The sequence below is a fragment of the Protopterus annectens genome, chromosome 1.part0 (genome assembly GCF_019279795.1).
Source record: "Protopterus annectens isolate FY-2018-M chromosome 1.part0, PAN1.0, whole genome shotgun sequence".
Classification (NCBI taxonomy): domain Eukaryota; kingdom Metazoa; phylum Chordata; order Ceratodontiformes; family Protopteridae; genus Protopterus; species Protopterus annectens.
Genome location: NC_056725.1, coordinates 609,563,883 through 609,581,271, shown reverse-complemented (window position 1 = coordinate 609,581,271; position 17,389 = coordinate 609,563,883). Strand labels below are relative to the sequence as shown.

The 17,389-nt window shown below is 40.5% G+C and overlaps 1 protein-coding gene across 1 annotated transcript in view; it reads left to right on the top strand.

The window, feature by feature from the left end:
• The window catches only part of SYT14 (synaptotagmin 14), a 1,344,965-nt gene that overhangs the window by 201,244 nt on the left and 1,126,332 nt on the right, over positions 1–17,389 (top strand). Inside the window, exons 3-5 of the mRNA XM_044060278.1 lie at positions 11,951–12,120; positions 14,893–15,026; positions 15,648–15,893. Coding sequence (XP_043916213.1) covers positions 11,951–12,120; positions 14,893–15,026; positions 15,648–15,893 — 550 coding nt within the window. The remainder of the gene's footprint in view (positions 1–11,950; positions 12,121–14,892; positions 15,027–15,647; positions 15,894–17,389) is intronic.

Sequence of the window (17,389 nt, the reverse complement as noted above, 5' to 3'; positions counted from 1 at the left end):
AGGCACCTGAAATGGCTCTTCAGGAGACAGAAGACCATGTCGATGATAATACAGGTCTGGGATAGGGATGTTTTATAGGACTTTTCTGCAGCTCGATTTGGATTCCTCACTGGTGCCATGAGTCATGACTCCAGTGGATATGCAGCATCACCTGAAAGACAAGGAAAAAAAAAGGAGAGAGAGAGATAAATGGGAGGGTGGAAAAGTGATTTACTATTTAGCAATGCATTTTACCATGAATAATTAAATATAAAAAAGAAAAAAATATATTTTTTTCATCTTAGGAACAAGATGACTACAGGGCATCCTACCATGCAGGAAGAGGCAACAGAGTGAGCTAGTGTGCCAAATATGGAAATCATGTGCACTGCCAGGTTTCTGGGCAGATACGTATCGCACACTGCCTGCCAACTGATGGAATAGTAGTCCTTTCTATTGCAGTATCACTTCCCCTGGGGACCAGAAGGGGCCCTAATTGCAACATAGGTGCTATCTATCACACTGAGTACGTTAGGGAAATGTGCCACCCCATAAAAGGCATGCATAGTACTGGCTTGGTCCTGTGGTGACACCGGGAAATAGATGCACTGATCCATATGTGCCAAGAGTACATTCTGGAATTGCTGCAGTATCCTCAAGGCTGAAGTCTTTGAGATCCCCAGCATGTCCACAGCCTGTCTCTGGAAGGTCCCTGTGGCAAGTATATTGCGGGTATACATACCTTAGTGTCCAGAGGGATAGGAAGCCCACACATTCCACCAGTACCCCTATGAGCGTCATACCCTCTAAGATCCTTATAATGTCCTTGCCCACTCTGAACCTATCAAGGACTTCCTGATTATCAAAGTTATGAGTTATCCTCTGCCTGTATCTTCGCTTTTTTTCTGGTGAGCGCCTCTGGGAGCAAGCAGCTGTTGCTTGCCCAAGACAAGCAACTTTTTTTTTTCTTCTTCTTCTTTCGGCTTTTCCCAGTTAGGGGTCGCCACAGTGGTACTCCGGTCCGCTAATGATTGGCAGTAGAATTTTACGGTGCCAAGGTGCCAGCCCACTGCCCAACCTTCAATGAAGGCACGCCCATTCACGCATGCCTTTTGAATGCTACTCGACCACGGGGAGGACATGCAGACTGCACACAGAAGGTGCTCCAGCCAAAAATCGAATGGGAGAACCTCTTGCTGTGAGGCGACAACACTACCGCTGCACCACCGTGGCTTGTCCGTGCCCAAGACAAGCAATACACACCTGAAAATAGCAAGGCTAGCAGCAAGCAACAGCATTTTCACAGATTGCAAAGTAGATAGGATTGGTGAGACTCCATTTTACAGACAGCCCAAACAAGTGAGAAAATTCCACTATGAATCACATCTAAACAAGAGAATCTTTCATTAGCATAAGCTGGGTTGCATCATCCCTCATCTACATCTTACTATGAGTTCATTTACTTTTGGTCATTTGAGTCATTTTGCATTAATGCAAGTGGCCTTTATGAATCACAACTTAGCTGCATATATTAATGCTGACCCCATGTGCAAGATTAGAAAAGGGGTTGTGAATGGATGGATGGATTAGCAGAAAGCAGAGTTAGCTTTAATGCATCTGCGTAGTGACTATGAATACTGCTGTTAATTTTTGTTATGTGCCATGTGAAATGCTTATTTCTGTGTGAGAGTGTTTATATGTAACTTTGATATAAAAGGGTTTGTAAATAGATTTTAAGAGTTTATCTATAGGTCTATGTTTTTAAATGTTATGATCATGTGAATGAGTTCATGTTCAAGCTGATAGTTCTGCTACTGATTGGTGATGCCTGAAAAATGTTATGTACCACATAAAAAAATATTTATATAACTTTGATACAAAAAGGTTTGCGAACAGTAGATTTAAACTTTTAGCTAGGATTTTATGATTCTGTGTACAGTGGTCATGTGAATACGTTTGTATAAATTGATTGTTACTGTAGCTGATTTTTGATGCCTGAAATAATGGAAAAAAGATTTGAGTATTTTAAAGAATGTGAAGATTTTTGTGGAGCTTCATAATTAATAAACTTCCAGTAAAGTCAGCCATGAGTTACAATCGGGCATCTGCAAGGTTATGTTATGTGTGTAACAAGGAAGAAACAGATGAGCATTGTTTTAAGAGTGTAAACAAATAAAACAATTTTGGACTGGAAATAAATGGAATATTGAAAAAATGCATATGCACATTATTTTTGTGTCTATAAAAAATAGAAAACTATAAGTGGGATATAATGGATGAAGAATTGTTTGCATATATTTGGTTTATTTGGTTGGCTAGATACAATAAAGTTTTGTATAATAAAAATGAGATGAGTTTGAAATAAGAAGAAAGGCAGGAGTAGTTGTGGATGAAAATATGGGGAGGATAAGGAATATAAGATATTTTGAGCTCTGTGTTTGATATTATGTGTTTTTACAAAAAAAAAAAAAAGAATGGAAAAGGAATGTTGAAAAAGATTTGTTTTTAAGTAGGGGGTTGTGTTTTTGCATTTTGTATGATGTTGCTTTAACTGTTTAAATAAAGTGATGTTAAGTTGTCCATCTCGCCTTCATTCTTGCTGGATGGGTTTGGAGCCGACCTCGGCTCTGACTCGCCACTCTAAAAGCTCGAGAGTTGGTTCCACCGGCTCGAGGCTCCCCTTATATCCCACAATGCTAGGCGGTATTACCTCAGATCTCGTTTGCCGCTACAGCGATCGAGGTGTTTGGTTTCTACCGGCTTCAGGTCAGTTATTATAGAGTAATCTATAGTCTATTTAAACCCCTTTTATTTAATCTATTATAGTTATTTCCCTTAAATTAGTGGATTTAGACCCTTTTCCTTCTGTTTATCCACCTTTTTTTCCACAAAGAACTTATAAGTTCTTCCCACAGGCCTTCGGGCCCTTCCATCCCCTTAGTGGAGTGTATGTGTTTTTTGTTAGGGATCTAGAAAAACTTGTGTAAAGTGTAATTTTTTCTAGTTAAACTTGTGTAAAGTGTAATCGGTGTGTTTGAGTGTGTGTGTGGTTACACTTTCCTTGACAATGTCTAAGGACTCGAAGGTCTCAGGCTTCAAGAAGTGTGACTCGTGCTGTCAGAAAATGTCTCTGACAGATGGTCACACTTCTTGTGTGTACTGCCTGGGACCTTTACACCTGCAGGACTCTTGTGCTGTATGCCATGGCTTCAGCCCTAGAGTCCTGCAGGAAAGAAAAATAAACTCATTTTAAGAGGTTTGCTTAAGCCTGAGGGTTCCCTTACTGCTACTTGGCAAACCCTCTAAGGCTTCTAGGTCCTCGACTCCAGCTTCTGAGTCGAGGCCTAAGGCTTCAAACCTCCTACTACATCGGCCCCGGCTGGAGCCAATGAGTCTCAGACTGCAGCTTCTGTGGTTTCCTCGGCTCCGGCTGGAGCCGAGGCATTGAAGTTCCTGTGTCGGCTCCGATCAGACCATCGGAGCCGACATCTAGAAAGAGGTCTAGGTCACCGTCCCTTGGCTCCGTTCATTCGGCTCCAGCATCTCCCTTGCTGTCTGAACGGAGCCATAGATCTCACTCCTCTAGGTCATCGAGGCTTTCGGACCATGACCTTCAGAGGGTAGTGAGTCGACTTCTTAAGTCCGAGGCACTGGCCCAAATGCTTCAGAGCCCGACTCATCAGTCGATGCTTGACCCTGTCCCTCAAAATGTTCCTCCTCCGACTCCCTTGAGCTCGGAGCCGGGCGTTTCGGAACCGAGACTGTGGTAGCGTCGGAGCCGATACAATTGTCTTCGGCTCCGTCGTCGGCTCCGATTTCTTCCTTGGAAGAATCTCGGCGCCGGACTTCCCTCGTCGGCTCCGAGGGGGTGAGTGGCATCGGACCCTTGTCCGACCCCGCTCTCCCTCTCGGTGCTTCGGCGCTGGTGAGTTCGGCTCCGACATCGGCCTCGGAGCCATCACTGTCGGTGCCGGGGGGGGTTCTCAGCTTTTCGTAGCGGGGACCTCTGGCTCTGCCTGACAGGGATGCGTTCGAGGTCATGCGGAGTGTGTTGGAACCTTGTACAACTCCACAGTCGGCTCCGTCTGCCCCTCCCTCTTCGGTGCCTCAGGTTATGTCTACTCACTCCCTCATCCCAGACCGCAGAGAGCCAGCTCCTCAAGAATCCCTGTGGGATCTCATCCTCTTCCGAGGCCTCTCCTGAATTGGCAGGAGCCCCTAGGAAGAGAAAGTGTAAGAGGAAGCACATAGACTCACCTGAGTCTGTCACCTCTGACACAGATTTAGAGGATTCGAGGGTTCCCCGTTCCCCTTCTGAAGATGTCTCATTTGCAGACATTCTAGAAATCCTGAAACAGAGGGGAAATTGGCCAGCCCTTAACCCTTGGAGGATGAATCTGTGTATCTTGAGGCGTCGGCTCTCGCCCTTCCACCTCCTGGGTGTCCCCCTTGACCCCCTCATGCAGGTGGTAGCAAAGGCTTGGACGGCTCCTGACTCAGTGGACCCCACCCCAGGAGACCTTCAAAGTTTATCACAGCACCAACAGATAAAAAATTTTTGACCAAGGGAGTTTCTGTGGATGCTATGGTGGTAGCTGCTGCCACTAAGAAGGAACTAGCTGATCCTTCGGTGCCTGTCCATCCTCCTAACAAGGAATCTAGGTCTATGGACAGGTGCGGAAGCGGATGTTTTCGTCAGCGACCTTTGCTATGCGTTCGCTGAACTACCTATGCCATTTCACTCGTCTTCAACGAGATTTGATCAAGGAAGCGAGTGACATGTTGAAGGATCCTACAGCTGCGGGTTTTCAGGACAAGATGAACGCTCAGCTGGCTACTCTAAATTCTATAGCTAACTCCTCCATGCGCCTCCTTTCATATGCGGCTGATGGAGCGAGCAGAGCCGCAGGGACAGGTGTTGCCTTGCGCCGGCATGCCTGGATGCGGCTATGTAATTTTGCGGACCCCTTTAAAATGTCTTTCACTAATTCCCCGTTTGATGGATCATCTCTCTTTGGTCCTCAAGTGAAAGAAACCTTGACGAGGTGCGAGACAGATGGCAAAACACTTTCTGCCGTCGGAGTCCGTTTTTCTACTCCTTCTAGGCCTTACCCCAAAGGCCAGAAAGGTGGGAAAATGTGGTTCCGCAAACAATCTCAAGGGACTTTGCCTGACGCACAGAGTCGGTTCCCCTCCAGAGGCAGAGGGGGGAAGAATAATGGTAGACGTCGCCCTAGAGGCAGGGGGGGTCCGCAGAACCAGGGCAATCGAGAAACCTTTTCCGACAAGCCCTTCCAGCATCCCTGAGGTGTTGCCCGACTGTCCACCTTTGAAGGCAGTCGGGGGAAGATTGTCACTGTACCCAGAAGCCTGGCAATCCCTAACTCAAGACAAGTGGGTACAGTCCATCATTTCCGAAGGCTATTCCATTCCGTTCTTTCGTATTCCAAATCAATCAAAAAAATCCCTTCCAGATGTTCCACCCGCTCAAAGGGATCAAGCAGCGTTGGAAATTTCAAAGTTGCTTGCAAAAAGAGCCATTCAGCCAGTGCCAGCAGACCAGCAAGGATCCGGAATCTACTCCAAATTCTTTTGGTTCCAAAGAAAACAGGGGACTGGAGACCCATTTTGGATCTCAGTATCTTGAACAAGTCAGTCAAGAAAACAAGATTTCGGATGGTCACGCTACAATCCATCCTACCCCCTTTGGGAAAGGAAAACTGGATGTGCTCTATAGACCTCCAGGATGCGTACTATCATATAAAATGAACAGACGCTCCAGGAGATTTCTCCGCTTCGGCTGGGAACCAGTCACTTTCAATTCAGAGCCCTGCCCTTTGGTCTCACCACTGCCCCGGTGTTTACCAAATGCATGGCAGTGGTAGCTTCTCACCTGAGGCATCAAGGATTCCAGGTGTTTCCATATTTGGACGACTGGCTCCTCACAGCTCCTACCAAGCATCTTCTTCTGATGGCCAGAGACTACACCTTTCGCATTTGTCAAAAGTTAGGCATATCAATAAATTGCGAAAAGTCTGTTTTGTCGCCTTGTCATGCTATTACCTTCATAGGCAAATCTAGACACAGTCAACATGTCTGCGAGACTAACAGACCAAAGAATAGCAGACATACGCAAACTGGTCTCCCTTCTTCCACAGCAACAGAGTCAAAGCCAGATTAGTTCTGAAAGTACTGGGGATCATGGCGGCTGCTATCCCTCTACTTTTATTAGCCAGATTCCACATGAGAATCCTTCAATGGATGCTCTTCACACAATGGTCATACCAACAACTTCCGATGTCCCACACCATTATGATTACGCAAGCATGCAAGAATCATCTTCTTTGGTGGATGTCTTCCCCTCAGCTCTCCTGGGAAGACCCTTTGTTCCTTCCTCCGGTTGCTACTCTGACAACGGACGTCACCCTGATCGCGGTTGGGGGGGGCATTATCAGGGCAGAACAGTCCAGGGCATATGGCAACCAGACGAATGCCACTTGCATATAAATGTTCTAGAGATGAGAGCAGTGCTTTTAGCGTTGCAAGCCCTTCAAGACTCTCTTCCCTTGGGAACGATAGCAATCCAGACGGACAATATGTCTGTAGTGTGGTATATCAACAAACAAGGCGGAACCAGGTCCTATCCCTATGTCGAGAAGCACTCAGACTGTGGCAATGGGCGATTTCTTCTCAGCGTTTTCTGATAGCAACGCACATCCCGGAAGTCCAATCTAATCGCGGACAAGTTGAGCAGAGCTATCCTCATGCCTCACGAGTGGTCTCTGAAAGAGTCTATTCTGGAGAAATTTTTCTCAAGTGGGGTCAGCCTTGCTGCGACCTTTTGCTACTCCCCAAAACAGCAAGTGCAGAGATTATTTCACCCTATTCCCGTTACCAGGCCAGCCCAGCAGAGAGCTCTAGTCCAAGTTTGGCCCCGGGGACTTCTGTATGCATTTCCTCCCTTCCCACTAATCTCTCAAGTGATACAGAAAGCTATCACTCAGAAGGCCTCATTGATCCTCATTGCTCCTTACTGGCCTCGACAGGTTTGGTTCCCCTTTCTACATCAATTTCTGTTGGAGCAACCTTGGCATCTGGACCTAGTTCCAGATCTTTTGATCCATCAATCGGGTCAGTTACATCGCTCCCTTCCCTCTCTGAACCTCACTGCTTGGTTCCTCCAATTCCAACCTTAGCCAGGCTTCCTCAAATATCTCACTCTGTTCGAGATATTTTGATAGCTTCCCATAAATCTTCCACTAGGAAGATTTATCTTAGTAAGTGGAAACGTTTCGCCTATTGGGCTCAAGGAAGGGACACAGATCCTTTCACTGCTTCCATCCAAATAGTCCTTGAATTTCTAGCTGAACTCTTCCATGCAGGTTCATCTCCTTCTACTCTTAAAGTTCAATTGGCAGCTATTTCTAACTTTCATGTGGGCATTTCAGATTCTGCCATCATGTCTCACAAGCTTTGCAAAGCTTTTTTGAAGGGAGTTTTTTTTTCTCAGACCTCCTATAAGAAATCCTCCTCCTTCTTGGGACCTTAATTTAGTTCTCACATCTTTGATTCTCCCCCCTTTCGAACCTGCAGCTTCCTGTTCATTGAAATTGCTATCCTGGAAGACTCTCTTTCTGGTAGCCATTACTTCAGCTAGAAGGGTCTCAGAACTTCATGCACTCAGCAGTCGGCCACCATATCTATTGTTTCATAAAGACAGGGTGTCCTTACGAATCAATCCATCCTTTTTACCTAAAGTAGCCTCTGCGTCTAACCTAAATCAAAGCATTGACCTCCCTGTGTTTTTTCCTAACTATTCTAACAGGTCTGAACAAAAATTGCATTGGCTAGAAGTTCATCGTCAGTTAAGGTATTATTTGGATAGAACCAAACAGATCAGGAAAACTGACCAGTTGTTTGTCTCTTATGCAGAAGGCAGAAAGGGACTTTCAGTTTCGAAGGTATCACTCTCCAGATGGCTAACATCTCTGATTTCTTTTGCTTATGAAATTAGACACCAAAAGCTGCCTAACAAGCCTAAGGCCCACTCCACCAGAGCTTTGGCTACTTCTATAGCCTTCCAAGACAGGCTGCCTATTGACACCATTTGTGCAGCGGCTACTTGGGCTACTCCTCACACTTTCATTTCTCATTATAAGTTGGATTTAGCTTCTAGACATAGAGCTAATTTTGGTTCCACTGTTCTCAAGAGTCTGTTCCGATAGGTCACCGGGACAAGGTGCTAGGGGCGGTCCCATCCAGCAAGAATGAAGGCGAGATGGACAACTTAACATATAGAAGTTATGTTCTTACCATAATGTTCCATGTTAGTTGTCTTCTTCAACCTTCTTTCTTGGCCCCACCCTCCTTCCCCTAGCCTGGACAGACCTAGAGGAGTTTGATTGTGACCTCTTTTCTACCACCTCTATTGTATATAGGTATATGCTTTACTTGCATATATGCCTTTCATCAGGTTTCAGGTCACATTCTTCCCTTCCTTTTTATAGAGGTGGGTTTTTCCCCTTTTTCCAGTGGTTCTGGAGTTATTTTTGGCTGGGCATAGCTTACAAACGAGATCTGAGGTAATACCGCCTAGCATTGTGGGATATAAGGGGAGCCTCGAGCCGGTGGAACCAACTCTCGAGCTTTTAGAGTGGCCGAGTCCATCCAGCAAGAAAGAAGGCGAGAAGAAGACAACTAACATGGAACGTTATGGTAAGAACATAACTTCTATTTCATGCTCTTATCAGTAAGTGCTTTGGGAGCATTTTCTTCCATCTGAGCTGCTACCAGTTCAGGTAGATGGAACCTTGGTTAAACAGTTCATCTGAAGGATGGCAGACGCAGGACTGTAGGACCTCCTAATGCTACATTGCAGTGTTAGCAGATGAAAAATAAACTCAGCCACCTAGTTTGAGAATGGAACCGTTAGCCACCTGATCTTTCAGTACCAAAAGCAAATGTGCTACTAGATGAGTCACTGACAGACTTTAAATGCTTACTGGTCCCAATTAACAGATTGTATAACATAGCATAGCATGATTTCTGGGTTTTCGGGTTATATTCTGTGATGCCTGCACACTGCAAACCTTATTTAGGCACTTATTCATATCCACACTCCTGTAGTGACTGACACCATGGACACTCTACCCTAGGGTGGGGATGGCATTATTAAAGGCAAACTGTTCGAGATGTGTGGTACAGAAGAGGCCACTATACATCACTCTGTGGTGGAGTTGAGGTCTTCCTCAAGCAGTAGGATTTTCAGGCCTCCTTGTCTCTGAGGTGTTATAGGCATCTGCACTAACAGTATAGAAGTAGTTTGGTACATTAAAAAGCGGTGTGAAACTCACTGTTACCACTTCTTTTAAGAAGAAGTGAGGATGCATGGTTATGGCCTGTGGTAGTAGGGTGCTTTCTGATTGCCAGTCACATTTCTGTAGCACCCACTGCCTCTTTGTGCCTCCTGAGTGATCTGTTAGTCATTCAGTATGCAGAAGATTTTCAGTTCCTAGAGATAGCCTTGCAGCAACCTGTTTGCATTCCTGTCCAGCAGCAGGTGCAGCAGCTTCTTTTTACGTATCTTCTTGTTATGATTCTCTGAGGTATTTTAAATTGAGTTGTATGCGTAGATACTACATGCCAAAAGGTGCATGTTCTCGGACATGTAATCGTGGCTGTAGGTTCCCATATCAGCAAACATGTTATGCAGTGGGGAAGTTTTACTGAAGTAAAAAGAGGAAGCTAAACTAAAAGAATCACAGGCCTAAAGCAGATGCCCTATACTCTGTGGTATATTGTCTACTAAGAGGCGATCTCTGCTTAACATACAAGGCCATGTCAAACCCTGACCTATTGGACATGCTCCACTTAAAGAAATCCAAATCCCTCAGAGCCACACGCTCCAGGGATCTAAACCTTGTCATCACAATGAACAAAACATGCTGGAGGGATAGATTCCTGACCCATAGACTCCCCATACTCTGGAATAGACTGCCCATACTTGTCAAGCAGAGTGCCTCCTTGGCCCTCTTCAAAAGGAACCTTGACGATCGGATGGGAGATAAGAAATTCTCCCTGGGGATCACGTCAGTCGCCCTGCTAGACAGGGGTCCAGGGAAGTAAATATTGTGAGAAGAAATATCCAAGGAATTGTTATGGCTAGGCTTGTATAGACCCTAGGGCTGATAGCCTAGTACCAACCTATGAAGCGCAAATTATTATTATATCTGATGATACATTTTATGATTGACATGATCCATTTCTGCTAAGCAGTTAAACATATCAAAATCATTTTTATTTAGTAACTTTCCAGGTAAATAAATAAATCTTTTAAGTTTAAGTACCTTCATTATCGCTACTCACAAAATAAATGCCTATTATACAAGTAACAATAACTAATTTTCTGTTTCATTTCAGTAGCCATGCATCCAGTAAACCAGTTTACTCAAATCCTGTACAGAGGCAGTTGAGCCATGAAATTCACAGTATACAATCATTACTTTAAGAAAGGTACTACATTTCCTTTAAAAATATTGCCATCGTATAATACCAATAGACCATGACAGTTTAAAGGTAAAATATGAATTACCAACTTTTTTGACATCATGCATTGCCATAGTAAATAGAACCTTTTTAGCTTCTGCATCACAGTTCACTATGTCAGTTGAAGTGAAGTGCCTGAGGAAGGCACAAAGAGAAGCAACCAGAAGTTAATGTGTTATTTAAGCTTCATAGAGTGTGTGACTGGAGGGACATTAAGTAACTTTTTAATGTAATTGAGGTTACAGTACAAGAAACCCAAGAACTAAGTGTGCTTTTATTTGACTGTGTTTTAATATAGCTGCCAGCAAATATTTGTTTGAGAGGTCATTCACTTTTCTTAATATTCATTGTATAAAACTACTTAATAAGCACATTTCTAGAACCGAAGTATGATGTTTGCATTAGTGTAATGTGTTTCGATATTTAATTTCAGAAATGCTATTAGACCTATTTTTGGAGATACATACATATTTTCAAGCTTGATTTACCCCTTTGCATGATTTTGAAACTCTCCAGTACACATGAAACCAGACTACATGTTCAACATTATAGTCACACCGATAATTTAAAAAAAGAGGACCCACATCTCGCACCCTTCTGCAATAATTAATGATTGTCAGCTGGATTTTTGCAATATCACTTATTAAAATCTTCAGATTTTACAGTCTGATAATATTTTTGTGTCATTTTCATCACTCAGTTTTAAATCTTATTTTCCGAACAGTAGCCCACATTCCTATTGAAAGTAGACAGTAGGAAGAGTTATAGTCTATTCACTATTTTAATATAATGCTAATTAGTTGTCCATATTTTTGGTGGCTCTACTTACTTTTTAAAAGCCTTTGTAACAATTTTCAGTGTCTGCAGGTTGACATATACGGTAGCTTCTGATGTTTTATGATTTCATTTTTTTCCAGGAATAAGGAAATACTGGCAGATACTGACTTTTCATTGAATTATCACTGTATCATTTTCAATATGTCTAATAAAAAAAAAGAATTAAAAAATCTGCAGTAGTTTCTTATTTTGTAATACATATTGGTTTACTATACTAGTGTAAGAAATTAAACAAAACTGGAATCATAGAATACTGCAGCGTTTCCAGTATTTGCACAAGCCTTTATTAATTGTAAGTGAGCACTGCAAATGACTTCCAGAAAAGTTGGAATGCTATCTGCAAAGTTTTGCTATATAATAGAACATCTGTCTAGCTTGAAGCATCCTCATTTCCTCCCTTGAGCTATTTCATAATAAGTTAGACTTTTTTTTTTGCTGAGAATACCTGTTTTTAAAATCTGGTAGTTTTCTTTTCTTTCAGTTTTCCTTGTTTGTAGTTTATAAAGGGCATTGCTAAACTCAAACAGGAAGAGAATGATCAGTATGAGAATTAGAGGACGTTTATTGTTTTTTGTCTCATGTTAATTAGATTTGAAAGGTTAGTGCAATGTTTCACAGCCTTACTATATAAACCAAGCAGGGCCTTCTTACATTTGGAAAGGAAAGCTGTTATCGTTATTTTCAAGAAGACATCAAATCTGAAAAGTTTATTAGAAAAAGGAAAAGATAATGTTGGAATGGAAATTACTCCACCTTTAGGTACAATCTCTTGTGGAGGGTGCAGATTGTGAAGGTTTATCTATCCTGAAAGCACATTTATGTTCAAACATTGCAGGTTTTTGTTTGAACCTCGGCACAAATGTGATTACCACACTATTAATATTGTCTATTTGGCCATCTGTGGGACCTGTTATAACTTCTATGTAGGCAAGACAATTAGGGCTCTTAAGGATCGAATGGGAGAACACCTTAGAGCCATTAAGAATAAGGACCGGAACAATGCTTTGGCAAGACACAGTTTAAGTTGTAAATGCTTTCATAGGTTTTATTTTTTAATTTTGGAACAAGTGAATAGCAATAGGTTTGTTGATTCTAGCAATAATTATTTGGAAATGCTAGAATTAAAATGGCAGGGTTTTTCTTAGGTCTGATGTGAGCCCAGGTTTGAACGAAACTATTTCCATTAAAAGTTTACTGAAATACAAATATATATAAATTATTATTTACCATGGAGAACAACATAATATGGTATATATGGATTTTTACATTAATGAATACATTATGTGTATATTTTTTCTTATTGAGAAGTTTTTCATGTGTCTTTTATAGTTGAATGGAATGTTGCTTTAATTATTTAGTCAAAGTTTTAATTATATTGTGATGTCATCACTTTGACTGTATTTAAATGGTCTGATTTTAAAATGAGGTATTTCTGAAGAAGTTCCAAAAGTAAAGGAAATAAAGTGCTAAATCTGACTCTGTTTTTTTGAGCTTTGAACACACAGTGGTATTTTTTATTTGTGTGTTTAGTAGTTCAGTTTATATTGCTCAGTTTTTATTTTTTACTGTGTGGTCAAGTTCATTTTGTTTATTTTATATTATCTGGTGGATTTGCTCTATTTGGGGGCTGAAGACAGGCATCTGTTTAGTGCGGTCACCTAACTGCACAAGTTGACAATTATTTGAATTACTCTGCATAATTTTATGACAGAAAAGTCCATTTATTTTTTGGCTGAATAGCTACAACGTTGTACCTTTAACAGTACAGCTGGTAATTTTTTGAGTCATTTTATACAACCTAGCGGCAGAAAAGTTGGTCCATTTTGTGGGCTGAACAGTCACAACATTGCACCTTTAACAGCACAACTGGTAATTATTGGGATTTCTTTGAACATTTCAGTGACAGAGAAGTCCTTTTATTTTGGGGGCTGAATAGCCACAACGTGTGTTTTTTACTGTCATTTACTAACTTTTACATCTTCTACAAGGCAGTATTAGACTGTATTTGACTGTATATTTGCGTTTTATTAACAATTCAAAGTGTTTAGCAAAACAACAAGGCTATTGGGTTCCTAAATTTCACCATTGGCAAGTATTCACGAAAGGAAGTATTATAGCAATAACCCACGCCTGGGTGTGTAATACTAAATTACGGTTGGCGTGGTTTGGTCCCGAAGCCCGGACCAAAAGCCAACCGTGGTATTAGCATTACCCACACCCAGGCGTGAATATTGCTATTATACCATGACATTATTTAAGAAAAGAAACTATTACTTTTCTTAAATAATGGCATAGTATAATGCCTGTTTGCTGCCCTTCTGCAGATGTCTGGCATCCGGCAGTTCTGATGTACTGCGCGCCTGCGCAGTACATCAGAGCTGGGCAAAAGCAACGGAGAAAGCAAGATCTCCGTTGCTTTTTATGTTCGCTATGTTAAATGAGTTTAACATAGCGAGACAGTTGAAATAAGCAGCGGAGATGTCCGTTGCTTATTTTAAAACTGTCTCGCTATGTTAAACTCATTTAACATAGCTAAAAAAAGCAACGGAGATCTTGCTTTCTGTCTCGCTATGTTAAATGGGTTTAACATGGCGAGACATTTAAAATAAGCAACGGAGATCTCCGTTGCTTATTTTAAAGCTGTCTCGCTATGTTAAACCCATTTAACATAGCGAACAATGTTTAAAACAAGTTATACTAATGGAAAAAAGTCCGGGCGACCGGGCCTTTTTCCATTAGTATAACTCGATTTACAACGGGCACGCTGGCCAATCAGCGTGCACGTTTTGGGGGGGGTCATGGTATAATACGGAAGTGACAGCTGATGGTTGACGTATTTCCAACTGCCGGGATGAACAGCTGCTACGGTAAAGCTCAGTTCTCCTTTCCCTTTCTTCGAGTACTATGGTTTGGTGACTTTTGGTCCATTCCAGCTGCCTAACATTTGTTTTTCACACGAGTTTTGTGGTTTAAGCAAGGACTGAGACATTGTTTTGGTCTAAGTGGCCCTTGGGGGCTAACTTTGATGTTAATTATAATTTCATAGCCGAAGTCAGTTTGACTGAGCAGTTACAACTATCGGTTTGAATGTACATCATAGCCGATGAGTCAAACTTTGACATTCTGATTATTAATCAGACTGTTTGCTTCTAAAGAACTGTTGAAGCTTTATTCTAAAAGCGTCTTCTTGGCATAGCAAGTATCTTACATTCGGCTTTCATTAAATGCAATTTTTACTAGCTTACTGTCATCACTGTACATATATGGAAGATTGACATTTTAGTCTTTGATACATTGACGCTAGGAATATATTTCTAAGTGTTTTTTTTTTTTTTTTTTTTGCATAATTTTGTATGAGTTTTATATACACAACATATTTTTGAGTTTGTTGTACTGCCGAACATGTTCAACGGCAGGAATATCAAAACTGCAATACTTCGTTTCTGGACAATTTGGTTTCTTTCTGTAAGGGTGTTACAGTAACTTGTGTATTGACTATTTTTCATGGTGCTTGTATATTTCCAACTACAGTGGGTTGTTTCAGAATGGCTGAAGGCAATGACCCTATGTTAAATGTCAGTGTATACTCATTGCCTGATGAGATCAGGGTTCTTACAGACAACTTACAACAAGTAGTTGGAAAAGCAGAAGATGTGATTCATAAAGTAAGAAGTCAATTTCACAGAATTGATTCTGATGAATTAACTGAGATGTCCTCTGATGAAGTCACTGTTATCAATTAATAGACTGAATATTCATCCAGATTGGTATCTGATTTATTTAAAAATGATAACCTCAATCCTTTCTCTACTTTTCACTGTGAAAAAGGGTTTGTAAGAAAGAACAAAGATCCAGTACAAATTGACTGTCGCTCATTGGTTTTTCAGCTTGAAAAACAGGTATTGAAATACAAGTTTTTAGAGACTGAAAACCATTATTTAACCAACGGTTTGGAACGTAAAGTTGTTCCATTGGGTTTAAGAGTTCATGCCTTTCCCAGTGGGACAACATATGATGATCCTATGTATCAATAAATTTGTGATATTTACAACAAAGCAGGATGTGATGTGATGCGTGTGTTAGTTAAACATAATGTTCATACTATGAATGGTTTGAAAGAACGTATTATTAGTCTTGATAGAGATATCAAAAGGCATTGTTCTTTTTCCTTAGTTAGACATTCATATGCTAACAGTTTTAACAAAGTTGAATAGCATGTTAAGACTATCATACAGTGAAAAAAGAAAAAGTTAAACATAGATTTAATTGCTTATTCCAACAAGCAGGGCTATATCATTAAGGCTTTGACAGTGAAAAAATCAGTGAAGCAGCGGTCTGGAGCACCTGAAGATGCTACAGGTAGTGCACGTAAATTAGATAGGTTAGATTCTTTTTCCAATGACGCTAACAGGGGTAGCAAAGATTATGAGAATGATAAGAACAATTTGACCTCTAATATGGACAATAATGTCCTTAAAGAAAAGGATGGTGTTTTTTCATCCTTGTCTTCATCTTCTTCTACAGAAGATGATGTTAGTGTGGCCGCTTTAATTTCCACTGAAAATGGTCAAGGGGGATCTAATTCGTTTTTTTCATCCCCAAAAGAAGACAAGTTGACAAGAGCCAAGTCCAAAATGAAAGGGAAAAATCGTTGACCAATTTTTGGTGTATTTTTAATTTAACTAAGGTTAACTTTTCTTCAGTAGAATTAGATATACTATCTAGAGGGTTTACATTCATTCCTACCTATCATGCAGGGCTTACAGACTGCATTTTTGAATTTAAACGGACTGTTAGAAAATTGAATTTAAATTTCTTATACAAAGATGTGACACCAAATAATACCAGCAGGTTCAAAAAGCATAGCAAAATGAATCCACTTTTATTAGGTATATTGAATGTTTTTAATAAATTATGTGAAAACAAAATGTATGAACTTTTTTCTTCTTATGGTAAACAGAAAATTAAAAACAATATAAATTTTAATCTTGATAAGGAACAATGTAATGCTTTAAAACACCTGAGTAGTTTAAACAATGTCAGGTTTATGCGAGCAGACAAGGGGAATGGTTTAGTTGTTATGTATAAAGTAGATTAGATTTTTGCCATAGAAAGTCTTTTGAATGATAAAACTTGTTACAGGGAAGTCAGTAAAGAATTTGTCAAAAGAAGTTGCATGTTGATACATCTGACTTTATTAGATTTGTTATATCAACATTGTCTAACAATTGAGATGTATAATTTTTGTTTAGTTGAACAACCAGAATTGGGATCCCTGTTTGGGATCCCAAAGATTCACAAAAATGTTGAAAGACCACCATTTAGGCCTATAGTGAATTCTCCGAAAAACAACATTGTTAATATTTTTCTCATGTTAGATAGTATTTTAACTCCAGTGGTGCAGACAAGTAAATATTTTTGAAAGATTCTTGGCTTTTTTTTTGAATGACATCAAGAATTGCACAGTTGAACAAAATTACATTATTCTATGTACTGTAGATGTGAATTCATTATACACTTCAATTGACCATGATGAGGGAATTTAATTTGTTGAATTGTACTTAAATATGATTAATCAGAATCTTGACATAGATTCTAGAACAGTTTGTGTTTTGTTGGATTTAGTGTTGAACAACATTTTTTTTGTTTTTGAAAATAAGATTTATCAACAAACATCAGGAGTGGCAATGGGAGTCACTGTTGCACCTTATTTTGCAAATCTAGTTATGTGTTGGTGGGAATGTTATTATCTAACTAAACTCCCCCTATTTCATTATGTTTCTTTCTATTGTAGATACATAGATGATTTGTTTTTTATTTGAAATGGAAATGTGGCAGAATTCAACAACTTTGTTCTACAGATGAACAGTAGTGTAAGGTGGTTGAAATTTGAAATAAGTTGTTTAGGTACTACAGTCAATTTTTTAGATATTGAATTGACTTTCAATCCCATGGATATGAATTTTTCTAGCAATGTGTATATAAGAAAGACTTTTAGCAATAATGATGTACATTTTTTCCAGCTCCC